General features: G+C 33.1%; 1 protein-coding gene across 3 annotated transcripts in view; it reads left to right on the forward strand.

Moving 5' to 3' along the window:
* LOC143233890 (reversion-inducing cysteine-rich protein with Kazal motifs-like) overlaps nt 1-23,453 on the forward strand; it is a 97,979-nt gene extending 74,526 nt beyond the window's left edge. For all 3 annotated transcript variants that reach the window (XM_076470745.1, XM_076470746.1, XM_076470747.1), the window contains 11 exons: nt 58-194; nt 1,125-1,262; nt 5,973-6,167; nt 6,309-6,431; nt 8,677-8,758; nt 11,449-11,538; nt 13,968-14,032; nt 14,475-14,602; nt 17,897-18,026; nt 18,648-18,755; nt 20,256-23,453. In XM_076470745.1, coding sequence (XP_076326860.1) covers nt 58-194; nt 1,125-1,262; nt 5,973-6,167; nt 6,309-6,431; nt 8,677-8,758; nt 11,449-11,538; nt 13,968-14,032; nt 14,475-14,602; nt 17,897-18,026; nt 18,648-18,755; nt 20,256-20,686 — 1,627 coding nt within the window. In that variant the 3' untranslated portion in view covers nt 20,687-23,453. The remainder of the gene's footprint in view (nt 1-57; nt 195-1,124; nt 1,263-5,972; nt 6,168-6,308; nt 6,432-8,676; nt 8,759-11,448; nt 11,539-13,967; nt 14,033-14,474; nt 14,603-17,896; nt 18,027-18,647; nt 18,756-20,255) is intronic.
* Nucleotides 23,454-24,528: the final 1,075 nt, after the last annotated feature.

Consider the following 24,528-nt stretch of genomic DNA (forward strand, 5'->3'; position numbering starts at 1 on the left):
ACATCAAGTAATATACGTCTAGTCAAATATCTTAAAATATCTGCGAATTCATTTTAGATCTGACTGTATTGACATTCTGAGCAAATGTGTGGATTACAGTCGACTTCCAAGTGATCAGACTCCTACGACACTTTGCGAAGTGCTCTCTCCACCTGGTGAGGATCCACCTTGTATATCCTTAAAGCCATACTTAGGTGAGTATTGAGTAATCTGATTTCATTGAAGATTTAACGGTATTTCCATGGAAACGTACAATTATAATAAGTAAGTTAATCATCTCTTGGTATTCCATTGTTGATAACTTAAAATAAATAATTTCTTCCCCTTAAAATTATGTATGAGTCATGTACAGTTATGTGGATTCTTGTCTTTATTATTGGGTAGTAATTACTATTTAACCTTTATTACGTGACTTTTGAAAAGTAAAAATAATTAAGATTTCCGAACCATTATCACAACTATTTTAAAAAATGCAGTAACATATTATTATCTATAATAATGAATGCAGTTTGTTAATACTAGAACACTAATGAAGTGAGATCTGCGGATTACACGTATAAAATCAATTTCATTACTTGAACCCAACTGCTTAAAAAACATCCGCCAATAATAAGTGGTGCATTTAATTTAGCCCCCTACATTTTTCATTGTATAAAATGGTTTATTTTTTATTGCAATTGTTTTATATTTCTTTGTTTGAAGTTAAGCACAAAGCTACACAATGGGCTGTTTGTGCTATGCCCACTACGGGTATCGAAATCCAGTTTCTTACGTTGTAAGTCCACAGACATATCGTTATGCTAGCAGGGGGTTGGCGAAACTGAATTGTGTTTATTTTAGAGTAAAACCACATCTACTGTATTCACCGTGGAGAGTTGAATTCCAGTTGTTTGCTTTGTAAGTCCATAAGCTTACCACTCTTCCATCGGCTGGAGAAGATAATTTTGCACATGCTATATCTCAAAAGGTAAAATAGTAAAAAGAAACATATTTAGTTATGAAGGCATTTAAAACAATATATCAGAATGATTTTCTCTAAATGTTGCTTATGTTAATCATTTAGGCCGCTCCCTGTATCATATTGTATTTTTTTTTTATAAATTTCTAACTTTTCTGAATTTCAGAAGAAAGTATTCATGTGAGAGAAGCAGCGGAAGTGACGTATCCTTGTACAGCAAGAACATGCAACGGAACTGACGTGTGTATCGTAAACCGAGAATGTTCATATGATCGCCCATGTTTTCCTCACAAATGTCTTCCAGGTAGGTGTCACTAATGAAAAAATAAAAGTTAGTAATTTTTATAAAAATATTTTTAAGTACAAGCCACTTTGAGTTTACTCACGCTAAATATAAACGAAAAATGCGAATAACTGCTATTTGCATTGATTGTTTGTTTTGTTTTAAATTTCGCGCAAAGCTACTCAAGGGCTATTGCGCTATCCATCCCTAATTTAGCAATGTAAGAGTAGAGGAAGGGCAGCTAGTTATCACCACCCACTGCTAACTTTTGCCTACGAATAGTTGGATTGACCGTTACATTATAAAGCACCCACGGCTGAAAGGGCGAGCATGTATGGTGTAACGGGGATTCAAACCCGCAACCCTAGGCGCCCTAACCACCTGGCCATTCCAGGCCACATTTGCATTGATTTTAAACCAAGATTTTCCAAAGTGGTCGATGCACAGGGGTGTATATATATAAAGACCTAGGGGTCAATATGAAGTCCAAAATGGCTTCTATACATACGCTTGTTGAAATCCATACGGCCCATCCATCTTATCAGAGAAAATTAAAATCTCGTTCTTCTTTTACATTTTGTATGTGTTTTTAACGACAGTTTTATGATGAATAAAAGTTGATTATATATTGAAGTTTCATTTATCTATAGTAATAAAAAGTCATATCCGTGTGTTTGTGATCACCATAATTTTAAGAGGAAAGAACCTAGAAATATAAATTTTGCACCCACAATTGAATGCACCGTAGAGTGTGCACCTTGATATTACTTGTGTCATCCATGTGCGTACATGCGTATGCATCATCTTAATGGGCAAACTAGCGAAAAGTCACACAAAGTGGTTCTTTATGTTACAAATGGGAATCACATAGAAATAGACAGATACTCGGTGTATACTTGGGTATTATTACTTATCCATGCGCGTGCACATTTTTTTAATGATGCAAACTAACCAAAAATACTTAGGAAAATATATGTGACAGCCATAGCTCTAAGAGCAAAGAATCTAGAAACCTGAAATTTTGCACCAATAGTAACTGGGCTCTAAGGGTAATCATCTATGGGATGTTTTATGTTTTTCTTTAACTATTATAGATGTTATGGTGGTTTTAAAAATATTATGATACTTTATACAATAGTTTTAACTATTGTGGAATGCTACATATTGGTTTTTAACTATTATGGGATGTTAAAAAGAGTTTCTAACATATATGGCCTGGAATAGCGTGGTTGTTTAACTATTATAGAATGTTATGGAGTGGTTTTTAACTATTATTAGCATATAACCATCAAAAATGGCATCGCAACCACCACTCCATACGGTAACTTAACGTCACATTTCATAGCTAACGAAATGAATAAGTTTTATGAAACTAAGCTTTACATGCAAAGAGACATAAAATGAGATGTTAACTTTCACACTCCTTTTCTGGTAATGACAAACAATACACATCGTCGCTCAGCAACAAAACTAATATGAAATATTATAATGTTTTAACTATTACAAGTTGTTATACAGTAGTTTTTACCTGTTAAAGGATGTTATAAAGTGTTTTAACTATTAGGAGATGTTATATGGTAGTTTTATCAATTATGGGATCAGAATATAGCCCGTCAAAATTGATAAAACAAGTACTACCACCCACACCGAGTAGTATGCCTTAACCTCATATTTGATAGCTAACTGAACTGGACAAGTTTGGCGAAATCAGGCTTGACCAACAAAAGAAGCAGAAAAGTGCAGTCGAGACAGTCAAATGTCGGTATATTTTTTTAATGAAGCAAGCTAGCGAAAAACTACATAAAAAAGTGGTTCCTTCTTTAACAGCTTCTAATATATAGAAAAGCCAGTGCATTTTGATAACAGTGCATTCCAACAATGCCTTTTCTGTCATATTGCTTAGCAACAAAACTATATCGTTTTAACGAGGCAAGTTAGCAAAATATCACGCCGAAAGTAAGTGGTTCTTTATATTACAGACAGACAAGCGTGTGCATGTGCGTATCTGTATATGTGTGACCGCTATAATTCTAAGAGGAAAAACCTAGAAAACTGACATTTTGCCTCCATACCAAGTAGATCCTGAGGATGTGCACCTGGGTGTTATTACTTATGCTATCCACGTGCATGCGTACATGAGCATTTTTTTAATAGGCAAGCGATGACAACTTTATAAGTTCAGCAAAGGGTCGAAAACTGATAAAGGATTGGGAAATACTATTTTAAACGATCAAAAATCGTTTTTATTCCTATCTTGGTGTAAAGCTACACACTATCCATTGAATGGAATCGAACTCTGAGTTTTAGCTGTTTGAGCCCTCAAACTTACCACTAAGATGCCAGAGGGAGGGTACAAAATGGGCTATCTACTTGCTATCTACCAAAGGGAATTCCAATCCCAGCCCCTGATATTTTAGTATTGTAAATCTGTAGACTTACTGCTGACCTATAGAGGGACAATAATTTTTGAAAAATAAAGTACTTCAAAAATATTTTTAAAATATACTATCCATTTTGTGTCTATGAAGAATGATACCAAGCTCTACTTGCACTTTGCACAACAAATCAGAAAATTACTCTTTTTAAAAAAGAGCAAGAAAAAATGTAAAATTTAAAACTAGTTTAGGTTTATTGCATTTTTAACATAAGCATATATGTTATCTGAATTCAGACTACAAATATGAACGGGTTTTTAAAAATTACAACAGAAAACTATAACATTAGCAATAAAAAATATTGTAATATAATAGCGATGTAGCTGATTTTGTGTCACAAAACAAATAACTTGAATGGCACCTTATGCAAACATAGGCTAAACGATCTCCTTAGAAACTTACAGGTTTTTGGTATGACAATCAACAATGTTAACTAATGCCCCGTGTCAGTACAAATAATATAACCAATAGCACCTTCCTTTACAAATACAAATACAATGATAGGCTCTTTGAATCAGACAAAATAGTTGACTGTTATATTTATCACACATCCACAATTGAAAATACAGAGCATATTTATCGACTTTACGACTCACTTCTTAGACCCTTCAATCTACTGTCTGTTCAACAAACTAACCACTTACTGTGATTTATAATCTAAAGTTCAGTCAAGTTAAGAGGACACTATTTTAAATCCCAAGTATAGTTTTTAATGTTTTTATCACCGGGAAGTGATAACAGAACACTTCTTACAGATATAAACATTATCAGACCATAAAAGCTCACTAACATAAATGTTCAACTATCTGAAAATAGTGCATAATATTGTTGTTCTGCATTTTCCTTGTTTCTTTTTATACTCTATTTTGCACATCCATGTCAGCGTTTGTGTTATTATACTCTAAATTCAGCAGATAAAACACAAATTAACTTCCGCAGTTTGATGAAAATTAAGTAATGGAACTATTAGGTTGTCTAGAAATTAATGTCATTTTTGAACTGCAAAGTTTAGAAAAGTATAAACCAATATTGTAAAACATGCTTCAATCAAAGTAAGCACCATTTGCTTCAACACACTTTTGTCAATGTGTAACAATGCTGTTTATGCCCCCTACTCTAGGAATCATAGTTTATATGGTCAATGAACTTCCTTAAAACTTCTTCTGCAGCTGCCTCGTTTTGAAAGCATTTATTATTCAAAAATTTGTCAAAGTGCTTGAAAAAATGAAAATCGGTAGGAGAAAGATCTGGAAAATAAGGTGGACGAGGCAGAACCTCAATTTCCAATTCGTTCAATTTTTGTAGCGTCATCCTTAATAGGTCTCATAATGCCAATTCTATTGATCTTCAGTCAGCTCATACAGAACCCACTTATCCAACTTCTTTGTCTTTCCAATCTCACTCAGGTGGTTGGCAATGGTTGATTTGTTTGTACCTAGCTTTTCTGCAAGCTCACATACTGCTGTGCGAGGGTCTGTTTCAACTGTGTCCCTTAATATGTTTTCATTTAAGGATGACTTCCTTCCACGACCTCGTGGTTTTCAAGACTTTCGTCTCCATGTCGAAATCTTTAGAACCAATGGTGAACTGTACGTTCAGTAACAGATCCATAGCCGAATGCCTGATTGATGTTCCGTGTAGTTTCGGTAGCTTTTTGTCCAAGTTTGAAGTCGTAAAGGAAAATCAGACAAGAGTCTTTCTTATACATGCTGCCTTAGTGGTTGCGAAACTTACTCTGAACAGAGTTAGAATAGCAGACAAGATTTCTTGTGATCTACAACACCAACGATAAGTTACTCAATATTCAGCTTCTAAAGGTCATCGTGAAAATTCTGACATTTATTTCTGGACAACCTAATAGATTATGAATAGGAACAACAGTTGGTAGAAATATAGTTAAATCAAATTTTTGAGCTATTGAAACAGGACTAGGTTCTTCTATCCGTGAGACTGACTTCAAATATAAGTAACACTTCCATATTATAAAACCAGAAATAGCGATAGCACTTTATGAACACCATACAAACAGCGTGGACTAGAACATTTCAGATTTTCTTTTCCAAGCTTTTAAAATATTTCAAACACATCACAGATCTGTGAATAAACTATAAACAGAAGCATTTTTAGCGTATTTTAGTTAGTTAAATTTTATTAGCCTGTTTTGAGCAATGCATAAGCACTGTCTTAACAACAACTATCTCATCCAAGTTAAACAAAAAATAAATATGACTGCGCTGGAAAGTTAGATTTTCTCTATATAATTTAATGTAAGAAATTGTTTTTATTTACTTTTCAGGATGTAAGCTAGGAGAAATGTCTCATCTCGTTGTCCCTAAAGGGTCCTATGTTCGAATCCCCCAGGTATCGCATGAATACCGCTGTAAAAAAGAACAGCAAATTTGTCAATGTTCAGCCAATGGAAAACTAGAAAAGTGCATAAATCTACCATGTGTGGACCAGAAGAGCTGTTGGTTGAAAGGGGACAAAATACGTGAGTTTTATGTTTATGAAAATACCTCTAATACAAAATACAAACTGTACATGGTTTTGCTAAGTTTTATTATACGATCTTCAGTATAATAAGAATAATGATGTACATTTAAACTAATGTAACTTTTTTACTTCCCTACAGCACACAATTTTCAATTCTACATTGACTGCAACAAGTGTATCTGTCTTTCTGGTGAAATTGTGTGTTCCCAACGTTCCTGTCATCCTAATACTGAGCTTAAACAATCTACGTATATGTACACCGGTAAGTGATATCATTAGTGATACCCAAAAACTTAAACTGAATCCTTTGAATGAAAAATCCAACAGAAATTACGCTTATTTACATGTACGTTCTTTTGCTTAGGTATTGCTTCTATTATTTGTTATATCATAAACCACAAACAGTTTATGATATTTTTACACTTCTTGTTTTGTTTTAAAATAATAAGCAGTTAAACAAGTGTCTTGCATGAGAAAGCATTATAAGTTTTCATAATAAAAGCTGAAACAAAAACTTGCAGTATGTCCTTAACATTTTTAGATGTTATTCATTAATAAGTTTTAATTCGATAAGTTTCGAGTTTTAAGCGCTTAAAAGTAATATACACCATCTTATAGCTAAATTCTTCAAAATTAACAAAGTCAGGTTCAAAAATCAGTAATATATTATTTTGCAAATATTTCCATACTTTACTCATTCTCGTTATAATAGGCCTATGAAAGACACGAGTCATCCAGCTTATTAAAAAGCCTTCCAATTCGATTTCTTAAGTCGATTTTTATCCATCTGAAAAAATCTAACCAATGAAATTCGAAGTTACAAATTTGACTTAGTGAAATTTTACATCTGTAACTGGTAGTGACGTATGATTGTCTTTGTCTCCATAATGGTTATTTACTTTAAAATGTCTAGCTAATAGCTTCTCTGAATCACTGTGGCAACTTGCCCATGTTTAGGAAACATGCCTGTCAGTAGTTACACTACTAGTTCTAAATTGCTTGGATATAAGCCTAAAATTTTCTTTGTAACTGAGGTTGTTAAAATTCCCCTCTGTCTTTTGTTCAGACTTGTGGTAGATCGCAAACTTGTGCGAGCTGAGCCTTGTTTACACCGGTTGCTAATATATTTAATCAGGGTTGCTGGTAAAACATTTACAGCGTTATCAAAAGTATTAAGAAACTGAGATTTTAAAGTAATGCACAAATTTTACCGATCAAATTAATTTTCTTTCTGATATTTGTACCTTTTAAATATTGTTAAAATTTAGGCCAACTTGAAGTGTTTTTCATTTACTTTTCTCATTATTGTTTCTACTAGTATACATTGTAAAATTCAAATATTTGTTTTAAATCTAGATGTTTTTGTATTTGTGTTCCTATGTGGATGATTTTCTTCACTTTTGATATTTCCGGTTATAATATCAAGGCATGATCACTGCTATAAAATGATAGCAATCACTTCCTCCGTATTTACCCATTTCTAGTTAAAATGAAAATCAGGTATTTGATCATCCATTTTCTGATCTGAAATTACTGACGTAAGTTAATTTTTAGTAATGGTGGTTTTACATCTGTAGAATTTACTTCAGTCTGAAGTATGTTTACCACGAACAAACAGAATGGCCTGGCGCCAAATTTGGAAGCCTAGCATCAAAATAGTTATGAAGTCAGTTGAGTTATCCTCTGGAATTTCTGTAGTGTATTGAGAGAAAAGAAGTCCTGTAAACATGAAGGTCTGCATTTTGCCTATCTCTTCTTCTTAGAAGGTGTTAGTCAGTTTAGTACAGTAAAAACTGACATTATTAATACCAGGCTGAAGTAAGAACCAACAGTGCCAATAGATGGTAGCTTAAAAGGGTCATATAATTTAGTCCCTGTAACTTTTGTTATTAACAATACCTTTTCATGAGATGTAGATGTTTGCATACTCACAAATCTGTATTTCTGTTTGCACCGTAATTTCACCTTGTACAAATGGGCCACATAAACATATGAAAATGGGGTGTTTCTGATTCCAGAATCTCTCTAATTGAGCGTAAACCTGTTATCTGGCTGCAGAGTGAAGTAGAACCCATCTTCGAAAAGAAAGTTGCCTCATAAATGCAGAACACAATATTGCAGCCATGGGGCTCGAACCATGGATGCTCTGATTCATGAATAGTCAGACAAGAAGCCCCATCATGAAATGAAAAAGTAATGAAATACTTTTGTATGTTGTTAATCACAAAGCTACTTTTTGGGCTTACCTGGAAACCTAGATCTTAGCGTTATAATCCATTAGAATTATCGCCAAGACACCGGGAGTCAGTGAAATCCTTAACTACTTTCGATTGTAAAATTCTTACTGATTACTAATTCTGCAACAGATTATAAAAACAACTACAGGTAATGTTTCAGTAATTTAGCCATTGTGATGAATCTGTCAATAAATGTTAATAATACGAAACAGGGAGAATAACAAGGTTGTTGGATTGGTTGAGCTGATTTATTGTACAATCTTGTTTTAGGTTTACCCTGTAACTGTCCGGATCACTACGTTCCTGTGTGTGGAATCAACGGAAAAACATACCCGAGTGCTTGTTTGGCAATGTACGTATAAATCTTGTGAATCTGTGAAGTAATATTAACTATGTTTTATAAGTACAAGTTTAACCCTAACAAATCTGTAGGTGTTTTAAGTAAGTAATATTACCTTTGGTGCTCAATCATGAATACCACTAGTAATTCTTTATATTCATAGATAGATAATTTTTTCTGTAATTCTCCAGATATTACTTTTTTATTTTATTCCTTGTTTAACTGAAATGAAAGACTATTGGTGTGATCACAAGAAATATGAAATGACTTTAAACTAACTGGAAAAATTAAAAGAACAAAGATTTTGTCCTGATTCTAGAATAAGGGTTAAAATTGAAAGACAAATAATCATATTTTAAAAATCCTTTTATAGTGCTTCTTGGTTCTAAAAAATCATGTTGAAAATTAGTGATCGCTTCTAGTTTTCGAGTTATGACACATTTGTCCAAAATATTCTTAAATATCTTGAAAATAATTATTTATTCATTGAAAATTGCATTCAAGAACATTCACAAACAATACGTATTAGAAATATCATTTTAAAAAAAAGCAGTGAGTATAGTTAGATTTATAGTAAAGATATATTCAAGCTATGTTTAAACTCTCATCATGATATTATTCTTTGTTACAAAATATTTCCTTGACTTGATACATCTTTTACGTATGTTCTCAGTTTCACGCTGTAAAAACCAACAGTAATGTCCCATCATCGCAGGATTTCACTGTTCTTGATATCACTGTTATGTTGAAAAAATACCTTGGTAAAAGTGTTTACCACACTCATCCCTCAATGTATCTAGATCTTTTATAAAGCTATCTAAGTGGGAGAGTATGAATTGCATTTTTAGTAATATCCTAAAGCCTATTTTCTTGTAAGTCTTAAGAATATCGCCAATAATCACTGCATAGTTTCATCTCTATGATTGCCCTCCAGTGGCTCAGCGGTATGTTTGTGGACTTACAACGCTAAAAACTGGGTTTCGATACCCGTGATGGGCAGAGCATAGATAGCCCCTTGTGTAGCTTTGTACTTAATTCAAAACAACAACAACCTCTATGGTTTACTAAGTAAATTTTGACAGCCTGTTTGAATTATTCCAATGTAGCAATTTCTTTCTGATTGAACATTCTTGCCAAATATGTAGGAATTCTATAGAATGATAAGTATTCTTATCCTGGCTTATTCAGTTGTTAGCAGGGATTAGTGAAGCACTATAATAGTGTTGAAATTTACACATTGTAATGGTATGTAAGAACTAGTCCCATTGAAAAGTAAAAATGACAAATTGTTCTCTTGTTCTGACACTCTTGTACAGTACTGTATATTCCACAAATGGATGATTTTTCTTTCTTTACCTTCAGACTTCACTAAACTGGAGGAGGCCAGCATCTCAAATAATTTTCTAAAAATATATATAATAATTTGTGTTTTCAGAACTAGAGTTTAAAAGATTTCACAAACAAAGTTTTACAGAATTTTGTTATATCACGGGTATGATCCGAAGATGAAGATCGGAGGCAAAGTGACTAACTGAGAGGCACCTAATAAAAAGGTATTCGATTACGCCACTTTTATACTCAATTGAGGGATTTTTCGAATGTTCTAACAAACTGAGCACGTGAGAATTTCGTGATTCCCGGGCGGAGAAGGTGAGCGTGGGAATGAAGCAAAAGTGGTGCATTTCACTGCAATTATTAGAGATCAAGTATCATATATGAACAATACGTTTGGAACTTTATGCCAATTCAATACAGTCAGAGTTTGACGTTATGGAAAATGTGTGCCTTTTACCCATTAAAATTCCCAAGTAAATTTAGTTTAATAATATTTTCATATCATTTGTTGTATTGTAATTACTCAGGCACGAATATTAATCAACTTTTTCCATGTAATTTTGGATATTTCCTTACTTATGTGTTGCTTCCAGTGACACAACGATATGTCTTTAGACTTACCACGCTAGAAACCGGGTTTTGATACCCGTGGTGGGCAGAACACAGACATCTTATAGTGTATTTTTGTGCTTAACTTCAAACAAACACTTATGTATGAATACTAAGCAACGTTTGTCATTGAATATTAATACTGTCATCGGTCAGGTGTTAATACTCATCAACCTTTAACGTACTTTGGGTATTATGTTTGTTTGTGGCCCGGCATGACCAGGTGAGTTATGGCGTTAGACTCGTAATCTGAGAGTCGCGAGTTCGAATCCCGGTCGCACCAAACATACTCGCCCTTTCAGCGGTGGGGGCGTTATAATGTGACTGTCAATCCCACTATTCGTTGGTAAAAGAGTAGCCCAAGAGTTGGCGGTGAGTGGTAATGACTAGCTGCCTTCCCTCTAGTCTTACACTGCTAAATTAGGGATGGCTAGCGCAAATAGCCCACGTGTAGCTTTGCGCGAAATTAAAAAAACAAACTAAAACAATGTTTGTTTGTAGCACAAAAGCTACACAATGGGCTATTGGTTCTTCGCCCACTGCTGGTATCGATATCAAAACAGGTTTCTAGCATTATAAGTCCAAATACATACCACTGTGCCACTGCGATGTAAAAAATGTACCCATTGTGGGGAATTGAACCCTGAATTTTAGTCCATAAACTTACCGCTGTCCCTCAGAGTATTGTCATCGCCCAAGTGTGAATACCGTTCAAATTTCTTGAGTAAATGTGATTTTTGGGTTTCATTCTTATTTAGGTGTGCAGGACTTCGAGAGAAACAGTTTGATTTCGGTGCTTGTTCTTCCGTCGATCCGTGCAAGCCTAACCCTTGTCGTCATCATCAGAAGTAAGTATTATAACACATCAGAAATTCATCGCAGCTCATATGAGCTTTGGGTTTATAACCTAGGTATCCAGAGAGAACCTGCGTCGCGATTTACTTTAGTCTGCTGTGGCTATTCTTATTTTCTGTAGACTTCAGATAGTTTTGGTACAGCTCTGTTAATTTATAAAGTTATGTCAGAGGTTTAAGTACATGTGGGCTGAGGATCCTTCCGCTATAGGTGTCTGTGATTTGTTGGCGATAATATTGTTGGTTTCTAAAGGATGATCTATAAGATCTAAAATCATTTCGCACTGAACTGCTCAGTTTGTTGTTTGAATATTTCTGAACTGTTTAATTAGTTAAGGAGAATCTAATGTAAGAAATGATTCGTCATAACAACACAAATTAGATCATGGAAATGCTACGCATGCGCAACCCACAAAACAAAACAACCCTGTCACGAATTTGAAATTTCACACTTTATTTCAAACATTAAGTAATGTGCAAGATATGTATTTGCTTGGTTAACACAATTCGGTCATCATAATTAAACGGAACTTACCGATTTTTGGATGTTTTTGTTATATAGAAGTAAAGATTATTGAATGAAAGTGAAATATACATTTATAATAAGATACTAAACTAGTAATATCCAATGGGATTTTATGTTGCTGTTCTTAATAGGTTTGTTTTCAGTGGCGTATTTCATGCTTAACCCTATCTGAAATATTCACAGTTTACTCCTGTCATCCTGTGAAACGATTACAGTTTACGTCAGTTACTCTATAGAATCCCTGCGATTTACACCAACACCATTATGATTTAAACATGAATCATGTGGAATTTCTTCTTATTATAATGGAGGCCCGGCATGTCTAGGTGGTAAGGGCGCTCGACTTGTAAGCTGAGAGTGGCGAGTTCGAATCCCCGTCATAGCATTGCTCGCCCTTTCAGCCATGGAGGACATTATAATGTGATGATCAATCCCACTATTTGTTGGTGAAAGAGTATCCCAAGAGTTGGCGGTAGGTAGTGATGACTAGCTGCCTTTCCTGTAGTCTTACACTGCAAAATTTGGTACAGCTAGCGTAGCTAGCCCTTGTGTAGCTTTGCAAGAAATTCAGAAAACAAATAAACAATTTTATTGTAATGGAACAATATAGTATGTTATTATTTCTTTGGTTAATGTTAGTACATAGCTGCCAAATGGGCTATGTGCGCTGGACTCCCCGCAGATATTGAAGCCATATTTTAGACTTACAGAGTTACCTCTTTCCATAACATGAAATCTTTATAGTTTCTTAACATTTCTTTAACCTTCAAGTTTATGAATTGTGAATTCCAATCCATTGTTTCCAAAAGGCTCAAAATCCTTAGCCAAACCTAATGAGTAACTTCCAGGATTTGGATAATACTTTCCTCTAAATTCTGCCATTACGAGACATATATACGATAGAAAACGATATACTTAAGACACTGATATGTAAAATACTTTTTTCAGAGGTATATTTAAGTTTAGTCGTATTAGTTGAACATATTAGAAGCTAAAGTTTTCTAAAATACAGAGGATTAAGCATACTATATCAAAACGATCGTAACATGAAAATTTCCACATCAAGTGACTACTATAGTCGATGTATGTCGTTTTTGACCGAAATGTATTGGAAAAACATTTGAAGTTGTTTGGAATTTGCAGATAGTGTGGTACCACCGAACATTATTTTTTTGTAAAAGGTATGTAGCAGCATTTTCAGACACAAATTTATCTTCTAGTCAATGATAAAGGTGTATGCAGATCGAGACTTAAAATTTTCGAGATGGAAATAGCCATTTTGCTTAATGAGATTGGTAAACAAAGAAATATGGATCATCTTGAAACAACAGGACTATTCAGAAAGAGGTCTGCAAAAAGTCATGCCCCAGACTTGGTAAATAAGTAAGAATCAACAAACACACAGATCAGGGATAAAAGCCGTCCACGTGCCCAAATCAACAGTATGCAACTTAAATAAGAACAGTCTTTATCTAGAAAAGTAGCATAAGCCATGAATATAACACTCTTACGACGACGCATTTTGCAATAGAAATTACACTGTAGAGGGATATTGCCAGGACGCACAATTGTTAGAAATAGCATGACTAACGACGTGGAATGTAACGATTTGTGAGGTCCCAAAAACATAGTTACATAATGTACTCAACTTCATATACTGTCGCTCAACTCGTACTATTTCACAAAAAGTATTGAAATTAGCACATCTCACCACATATAAGTTGAACTAGTTTACTATACATAGCCCTCTGGTGGCTTAGAGGTAAGCTCAAAGGCTAATAATGCAGGTAGTCATTGTGCACCTAAAAAGAAATTGCTAGTAAATCAGTTCGTCATTATTCATAACTATTTTGGTAGAACTTAGTGGTCTATCTTTTTAATCTTGTATATTTTCCAGATGTTTTCCCAAACAACGAGTTTGTTTGAGCTATCGACATCACAGGTGTAAACAGTATGACTGTGGTAAGTGTCATTTTCTTTCTAAAGCTTGCAACGTTTATTGAACACAATTCCTAACTAGTTTGTGTGACGATGTCCTTCAGTTAAATAATACTTTATCTGTACATTCTATATGATTTGGAAAGGTTTTGTATGCATAGATTTTCCAGGTAAAGGTCGCTTAATTCTGTTACGATTAGAACTTACGTTTCAGCACATTAGGAATAAAGTTAACTAAAAAGTATATCTAGCATTTGGTTACATTTTTATATGTTGTTCTTCTATGTGTGTTTGTGTGTGAGAGAGAAAGACAAACTTTACCCATGATTTGAGACTTGTAACCATTTAAAAATTTAACTGGAATTTTAGACTGACAGAAAAGGTTGTGAAAAAATGTACAGTGTGTGTATGTGAGAGAGTTTTTAATCTGTTTGTACTTAAACAATTAATTACTATTTTACTGTAGTGTCAACTCGTAGTGGTTGTAGCCATCTTCACGTGGCTCCAGTGTGTGATACAGAAAACACTGAACACGGAAACCTGTGCTGGTTGTTAAAACAGAAGAAAACATTAGCCTATCATGGAAAGTGTTTAGTAAGTCGTTCAATATTAGTCTACTTCCTAAACTGTTATTTGTAATATTTAGACTGCAAGTTTTAGTTAGTGCCATGTTCTTAAAATGTTCTGTTGCATTTTTTTACATTTTTTATGCACAATTCAAGAATTTAAGTGTGAAAAGTATCAATAAAGCCCGCATGTAAACCGACTATATCTCAGATAGAATAGGTTTGAATAAAAGGCAATCCATCAAAATCATTCATCCAAAATTCCATACCATACACTATCTCAATATATGAAGTTTATACGGTTTCCAAACTCGCCACTTGCAAGCACACCTGTATTTGATTTTTTCTTAAATAAAAAGTTAATGTGTGTGCTTTCCTTAGCAAAGCCACATCAGGCTATCTGCTGAGTCCACTGAGCAGAATCGAGCCCCTGATTCTAGTGTTGTAATTCCATGGACTTACTGCTGTACCAGCGGGATGCAAATAAAATGTTAAAAGCTAAGGTAATAAGCATTATTATGTTGTAAATCAAATTTTGTTTTTATTATTATTTAGTGGTGAATAGTGAATATAAACTTAATACATAAACTGTTGTGGTCATATTCCACGAAATCGACACTTTTATAACTAATGGTGAAAGTCTTCATTTATTATTATATTATTATGAAATAACTTCTATTAGAAGAGTCATTAACACTCTACAATAATAACTGCAATTGATGATAAATAGCTCAAATTATTAGTAACAGATAAACTACAAAAAATATATATGAATACTATCTAAGTCAAAAATTAGATATTTTCAGTCCTTGCAATGTCTTTGGTCATTAACACAACAACATCTATAAAGGTTGGCTCTGCTTGGCGAATTATTAGGAAATTTGGTGTTATATATAATTAACTAGCACTGTTAATAACTAAAATACATAATTCATTATTTACGTTTGATACTCTGAGTTACTATAAACTAAGAAAAGAAACTTATTTGATGATTTTGTAGGCTAATTGTAATAAGAAGAACTAATAAACTACAGCACGTGCACAACACTTTTTATGATAAAATATAACTAAAAATCATGAAAAGTTCAGGTGTTTATAAAAGCCAGTGTTAAAGTTAGGATTTTAAAATCATATTTGAACAGATCTCGTCGAGTGCTGCTTAAAAAATGTAGTTTCACATATTTTTCTGTTATCTAATAAAAGATATAAAAAATTAACAACATTTACTGGGGGAAGGCACTTTTTATCCACCCCTCTACATTTCTAGAATGCATCTTTATTAACTCAAACTTCTCTACTAGCCACAGCCCACAAAATATTTTTAGTAGTTTTTCATACCCTTAACTTAAATTTTCCTTTCTATCATTTTCACTCATGCTATTTAAGCTACAATTTCTTGCAGGCACTTTATGTTAGATCGATAAATCCTTGTCTACTTGAAAAATATTGTAAGCAGTAAGGCAAACAAACTTAAGAAGATGTAACTTTATTTAATAAAACTACCCATAAAGTAAACAATATGGTAATTGTACTTATACTAGTGTACAAAGTAGGAAAGGAGTTGTGGAAACACTGTATGACAGTTTTACGAGTTGAAACTAAGAAACTCACAAAAACAAAGAATAAAACCCGTAGTAAAGAAAAAAGTAACCAAAAGTTGTCATAGCAGACTAAGAAAAACATATAACATGATTATAAATGGAAAAGCCAATATGCAATCTGGACTCCTTAGTCGAATGCTTTTCTAATGATATGAGAATTGCAGTATTTTATCGAGAAATTTGAGAGAAAAGTTTCGGACTGGCAAACTCAGACGTATTATTTATAGAGATACAACTTATCAGGAAGTATCATTAGCCTACAAGTTCACTAATCCAACTGTATGTATGGATCATTGATCGTCTAGGTTAACGACGACTCATGACGAAGCTTTAATAACAAAATATTGAGTTAATAAAGATGCATTATGGAATTGTAGGTCGTTATTCTGTTTACATTAATAGACTGATATGGGTATTAAAAGCAACATAAGGGCTATCTGGGCTAGCCATCCTTAATTTAGTAGTGTAAGACTAGAAGGAAGGGAGCTAGTCATCATCACCCACCGCCAACTCTTGGGCTACTCTTTTACTAATGAATAATGGGATTAATAGGCACATTATAACGCCCCCACAGCTGAAAGGGAGAGCATGTTTAGTGCGATTGGGGATTCGAACTCGCGACCTGTGGATTACGAATCGAGTGCCTTATCCACCTGGCCATGTCGAGCCTGATTAAAAAAGGAATAAACGTACTGCTTGAGTACCAATGTTACCACCCAATGTTATTTCTTGTGTGTCTATAAAGATGAGTCGAATCGTACGAATATGTTGTTAGGTAAGAATATTGTTGCTTGTATGAGTTCATTTAGTATAATTAAATGATAGTTTTTTATGACGAGTGTTATAAAGGAATCATTTAGTGTCGTCTATGAAAATTATGTATATACTTACATTGTTAAAAGACATCTTCATTGCAGACTTAAAAGGTTTTCACTGCTTTTGTGTAAGGGTAAGCTAATATAACAGTTGCTAAAATTAAATATTTCAAAAGATTTAACGATGAAATGTTTTAACTTTTCTTTGCATTCCATAATTTAGATACCTATGTATTGATTAATACTTGTATTTGTTACAATGCTACAAAATGTATTCAAATGTTTATTAAAGGGAGTAAAACTGGCTTGTTTTGTTTTAAATTTTGCGCAAAGCTACATGAGGGCTATCTGCACTAGCTGTCCGTAATTTTGCAGTGTAAGACTAGAGAGAAGGCAGCTAGTCATCACTACTCATCGCTAACTCTTGGACTACTCTTTTATCAACGAATAGTGGGGTTGACCGTAACATTATAACGCCGTCATGGCTGAAAAGGCGAGCATGTTTGGTGTAACAGGGATTCGAACCCATGACCCTCAGATTACGAGAGAGTAAAACTACATAACCAAATTATTAAGTCTTTTGTTGCGGCTTTATACGTGTGTATATATATATATATATATAATTGAATGAACTGTAAATTATGTTAAAACTTTATGGTTGTTCGATAATATCAATCGCGTTTGTTATAATACAATTATAAACAGAATTACCTGAAAGTTACAATGTTTGAATTTTGTAACCTAGTTTATTACAAAGCCTAATGAAATCAACTTTTCTTTTGTAAACAAACACAAAGTTATTTATTGTTTTATCTGCTGGTTAATGAAATATTTTAAAAGTATTTGTGTGAAAATATTTAGGTATAAATCTCTCGTTCATTTCCAAACATTTATTTGATGTTACAGGACCGATGCAGTCGTTGGGGTACAGTTTGTGGGCATAATGGACAAACGTACCCGAGTGAATGTGCAGCCCTGGCTGATCGTTCTACGGTAGACTATACTGGCCCATGTGTAGCTGTGGGCATCTTTAAACGTAAGTCATGCCTTAGTAATGTGCAAATGTTATACTGCTTCGTAAGTTGTACTTTAGTTAATCTAGTAGGGTATTAAGAAAAAAACAAAGAACACCTTATAAGTGGAAGGCAGCTATTAATAAGGTTAAAACAAATAATGTGTGTACGTGTGAGTAAGTTCTAGAAATATAATATTCACCTGTTAAAACTCTACAAGTAGGTTAATCATATTACTCACTCTAGCCCAATATATTGTATCATAGCCCAAAATATTTAACGAAATATTGAATCCTAGCCCAGAACTTTCAACAGATTATTGTACCCTAGTTCAAACATTTTACGGATTGTATCCTCACCTAGAATATTTAAGGGATTATTATTTTCTCCTAGCTCAGAACATTTACCAAATTATTGTACCCTAGTTCGGAACATTTAATTATTTGGTTTTTATTTCCTCATATATATGCGTAAAGTACCTGAAAAAGTTCCGTTACGGTTGAACATGTGATGAAATATCGTTTAAATAAATATTCTTAACATACCTCAACAATAATGGAATTCTGTAACGTTTGGCAAGCCATACTGTATTTAAGATGCTGCTGCTCCATATGTACTTAACAAATTAGCTACTTGTGTTTCAGGAAACGAACCAACTAAAGGATTTGGGTGTAGGGGTATACGTTGTCCTACATTACCCTCTCCTCATTGCTCTAATGTTATTCCACCGGGAGCTTGTTGTCCTGTGTGTGGTAAGTATCTTTGTTGTTGTTGTTTTTTGTAATATGACGTCATACAGACTATATCTCTTAATTTCATGTGTTGCCAATCGTTATAGAATAATAACTTATTGACTTTTAGGTTTAGTTTTACAGATTTCTTTTTGATATTAGAACCGTAGTAAAAACATCCTGATGACTAAAGTAGTTAATATTAGGTATACCCATAAGTATACTAACTTTATACTAAAATGATAATAGAAATGTTTACTCTGTGAATGTTTTTTATACAACCTCTGTGGGTACAGACCCTAGGTGTTACTGAAGACAAATGTAGATGTTACTGATAGCAGTTCTGAGTGCTATTGATAACAACTTAAATTCTCAATGACGAGAAACCCACTTGAAATAAAAATGTATCTCAGAACAGCTAATATGAGTATTAACACTTTTGCTAATAAAGCAGAAAACAACGTTTCAACCTTCCTAGGTCATCTTTAACTTTAAATGTTACTGATAACAATTTTGAGTGCTATTTAACTGTCACCGATGGCAACTCTAGATGTTGCTGTTGACATCCAGGTATTAATAGTTTCAGTTCTCAGTTTGCTGATAGTTGTGGATGTTATTTATGGTAATTGTATTATTGTGGCAAATTCCAGTTCTGATTGTTGATGAACAATCAATCATATTTTTATGATACGTGTTGTCAGTGGCAATTTATTGTCTTACTACACGTTTCTGAGTAATACTAATGACAAATATCCTTCACTATTTATACTTTTTGTTATTCTAATAATGAAAACTTATAAATGGCTTAGTGGTATCAATACCAGCTCATTGTTTTACGATACACTGATCTGGATATTGCTCGTTACACAACGTTTAGTAGTACCAATACCATATCATTATTTTACTATAAACAGATCTAAATTTTGTTAGTTACAACTAACTGTGTATTACACATAACAAACATTGTATTAGTTGTAATAATAATGTCATTAATGATAACTCTCTCAGTTACCAAAGACAACTGAAGGTATTATTGACCACAACAATAGGTGGTTCTAACAATATTGTTGTGTGTTACTAACGACAACTATCCAGTAGTGATATCATAATATCAGTAATAACAACTCCCTCATTTGCCAACTTTTGGTATTACTATTACTGATAACAGCTGTGGGTGTGTTACTGTGTCAAGTATACGTTACCTATCATAAAAGTGTCAGTACTCATAATTATCTGGATTTATTGACCACAACGTTACGAGTTACTGATGATGCCTGTGTGCGTGTTGACATGTATGAAGAAAACAATGATGATACAAACACAAACTTGTAATGGTTAAAGTTGTATCAGAAGTATGTTTAAGTTAAGTGTGTGGCCTTGTAGTAGACGTTTTTGACATACACAGACGCCAAGTGGCTTTGTAACCATGCGAATCACTCCATCTTTATTGGAAAATATACATTCTTGTCGTTATTGAATGCGGTGTACATACGTTAATGCACTTCGTTATCTTTCCACCAGGAGCAGTTGTGGCATTCCTCTTTAGCCGTCGTCAGGCAGATATTATAGTCAGAGTTGTACAAGACGTTAAACCCGTTGTTGTTCAGACCATTGCCGAGAAACTTAGATATTATGTGAAGGTAGCAGAGTGTGACGTCTTCTCCTATCTCAGCCTCGAGTCAGAAGTAATTGTCACAGTAACCCCTATCACAGCGACACCTACTTTTCTACAAGTTGAAACGTGTGTAAATGAAGCTGAAAAAATTAAGACTTTGGTGGAAATGACCAGCCCTGCCATTTTAACAGATCTTTCTCTATCTCTCTTTCTTGCTGCATCTTTGGAAGGCCCTCTACCGGGAAGTGTTTCAGCTTGTTCTCCAGCAGTTAGCTTTCTATATGCTCCAGGGCTCACACTAGTCATCTTAGTTTTTTGCTTGATACTACATAGATGATTGGTATCCTGACAGTTAACCAGCAAGCACGGGTATCGGTTATTTATGATTTCCCAGGAGACTGGAGTTTATATGTTTCCCAAAGATGACATCAACACTGATTATTTCTGTATGAAAATATCGGTGACTAGAGAAGAATCTCACATGACAGTGAAGTTATACTTGAAATTTTCTAGCTGTATGTACAGGTGTATATATATATATATATATATATATATATATGCATGTCTGTATATGCGCACGTTTAACTTATATTTATCCTTGAATGAGAAAGACCAGCTTTAATGATTTTACTTGATGTAAGTTAGGTTTTGTCTGATTTGACGTGTCGTAGCTTCTGCACTGATCATTTCTTAGTAGTGTTGAAATGATATTTTGTTATTTATTCATAAATAACAAAAGTAAAATGAATTAGCTATTTTTATTAATTAGGTGTATTTATTGTATTGCAATTTACGTGTGTTTAATAATTTATTATGCTATTGTTTTTATTCCCTTGTAAATTTAATTTTTCTATTATTCAGTATCAGATCACTTAAGAACAATTTATGAAGAAGAAAGCAGTTTATTTTAATATCAACGTTTTAGTGTGAAACTATAAGAAAAAATACTATTTTCACAAAAACACAAAAGACCCAGTCAATTTATTTTTACACAGTATTTCTTGACTAAGTACTTCAAGGCACATTTGCTTCAGTGATTGATTCAGTTTCCAGTTAAATAGAATCAAAGGTTCTCTCTGGAAAAGCAGAATGTTCAGTGTATTCAAAATGTTTTAGTTATATTTTTTACATGAACGTTTTTTTTTCTGTATTGACTGGAAAATTGTCATAATATGTTATGATTATGCTGTGATTTCTTCTGCAAAACGAACAAACATTTTTTCCTCTTTACTGTAGACAACAAACACCTCACTCACCCACTTTTGTTAAACAAAATTCGAAATTTTGAACTTTCCCCGAAACAGTCATCTGTTAAACGTCAAATAACAAACGAATATACAAAATATACATAAGATGGTTGAAACTGGAACTCTAAGAAAGAGAGGATGGAAGGCTTCTGTCTATAGTATCTAGACATGTCCAATATCACCGGTGCTTTAGATCTCGACTAGCTGTTTGATATGTTCTGTTATGTGCTGTTTTCTTTTCGCTTATCACAGTCTTTTTCGATTAGACTCTCGAAGAATATATGGGGTTGTCATTTGTTACAGCCAAGTGAAACTAGTTTCGTCAGTTTCTCAGTCAGAGGAATCTACAAAATTATTATTAAACAAGCTAGTCTGGAAACAAATAGTTTATTCTTTATAATACGATACAAACAAAACGTAACGATACGGTTCAAAGTAATCCGTAAAGTAGAGCAAAACTTGTTACTTTACAATCAGTGTTGAGTTTTCTTTTCCTATATTTAAATATCTATTAGAACATTATGGGAGATCATTTAAATAAATAATGTGAAGAGTTTTTGAATTAATTTTCTATTTTCCTCAGAAACTGAGCTTTATATCAAAATACTAGTTTTAGAAACGTTTTTTTCCACATACAAACCTAAAGTTACAATATGTGAATCCAAACTCTTAAAATCTTCGTAAAGCATCTTTTTTTTTTTTTACTATGTCATAAAATAACATCTTATGTAAATTGTGGTAAAGAAACACATGAGATAATATTTCATTGTGTAAAACTCAGGTCCAATGTGAATAGTCCTGCTGATGAAAAAATAGTTCATTTTTGCTTCGATTATAAGTGTTAACAAAAATGCTGTTGTGACTGGATAGATAGAGGCAGTACTTCTGACAAATATTCTGTGAGCGGAACTACCTGTAGTTTGTTCCTACACAAATAGATGTGTGTATATATATATATATATATATTATACTGTTTGAGAGGTTTATATACCGTAGTTAAACAACAAACATTTAGTTTAAAACAATAATTCGTGGATTACTACTCCTATGGACCCTACTCATAAAGTACGCGTTTTCGGTAAATAAGAAAGTAATTTCGACTGTTGGACGTGTGTTTGATTTGAATACACTTCCCTTCCCAAAATTCAAGCCCCTAGTGGCATAGTGGTAAGTTGAAAGGTATATAACATTAAAAACTAGGTTTTGATACCCGTGGTGAGCACAACATAGACAGCTTATAGTGTAGCTTTATGTTTAACTCCAAATAAACAAAATAACAACAAAATTCAAGTTGGCTAAATTTTTCTAGGCTTTCTCAGGACGTAAAATCTGACTGACAAAGAATAGTACAGAACCAGGCATAATATTTTATTAGCGACTTGTAACAAGTTCTATAAATACTGTGGGATAAGACCCAGCTCAGGTTGAAATTTATACGATATAAAAATAGCTAAAGGTGCAACTGTCTATTATTAAAAAGTGCCTTTTCAAAATTATATGTAAATATGTATATATTATAAAAAAGCGTACTTAAGTATAAACAATCCTATATGACGATTTTAAAGAAAATAATGTAGCTGTTTTAAAAATAGATCGGAAAAATTGTTTATAAATGATATGTGCATTTGTATATTGTTGAATAATTTAACTTACATGATTTTCAAACATGTGCGAAGAATAATATTGTTGTTATTGGTTTGTTTGTTTTTTTGGCTTTTAAACCAAAGACGTTTTCGTTCAGGGTTTTGTACTCGCTGATCTTTAAAATAAATATCCTCTAAATAAATTATTATTTGTTTGTCTGACATTCAGCTTGCTCTACCAAATATTCTACAAAATAAAATATACTTATTTCTATTTTTCTTTGCTATATTTTCTTTTTTTAATACACACGTCTATTTCTCTGTTTTATGAAAGAGGAAAATTTGTTTTTTAACCTTTTCATATAGTTTAATTAATCTGTAATCCAATACAAGCTTCTTAACCCACTACGTTACTTTATTTTGTACGTATGCGCATTTATTCATAAATATCGATGACTATTAATCTTCTTTACACAAAATAGGTTCCCAATTTTGTAATACAGGCAAAAATATTATACTTTTTAATCAGTTGAGACTGAAAGGGGATAACGACGAATAATAACTAATATTCAAAGTTTTTATGGTAGAAAACATAATCATTTTTTAATGAAGTCGTCATAAGATGTCGCTTTGGAATCAGTAGAGTAAGTCTGCAGCCGCCTTGAAATTTTTGATTATTATATTCCTGACTGTCCTCCTGGTTTAACTCTAATACCTGAAAGAAAGTTTCATACATTATATTTTCGATGGAAATCTTTCGTAAGTTGCAGATTCCAAACAGTAGCAATTTAAAATTATCTTTTATTCATCGAGTGGAAAACGAAGTTTTATTATAAATATTAAAAATAAAAAGCAGCTTCAATTACGGACGTTTCAGAATTTTTATTTTTCAAATTTCTTTATGAGATTTAATATCTCAAAAAGTTAGTTCACAATATTCTAACTGGAAAAAAAACGACAATAAAAACGCCAGCTATTGAATGAGTTTTCGTATTCTGTCGGAAGTTTAGAAATAATAGTATATATCAGGTCATCCTTTAAGTAATGTCCGATTTTAGGTTAAGAAAAAAGAAAGGATTTTGCTTCAGAAGACTGTTTGATCGAAATATTCGTTTCTGAGTTAGTAAACATATTTATTGCTTTAATCTCCAACAGAATGTTTTGTGCTTAAACAATAGGGGAAATATAAGTAATAACGACGGTATTACTGCACAGTTGCTTCTTTTATGTGCGCCATCTATTGTTAAATTGGAGAACAGCATGAAATACATGACAACGATACTTTGTTATACTGGAAACAAAGAAAATTTACTTATCTATATTTTTTCCATTTATGAATAATGACAGAA

This window comes from Tachypleus tridentatus, chromosome 12 (genome assembly GCF_004210375.1).
Source record: "Tachypleus tridentatus isolate NWPU-2018 chromosome 12, ASM421037v1, whole genome shotgun sequence".
NCBI classification, from domain to species: Eukaryota; Metazoa; Arthropoda; class Merostomata; order Xiphosura; family Limulidae; genus Tachypleus; species Tachypleus tridentatus.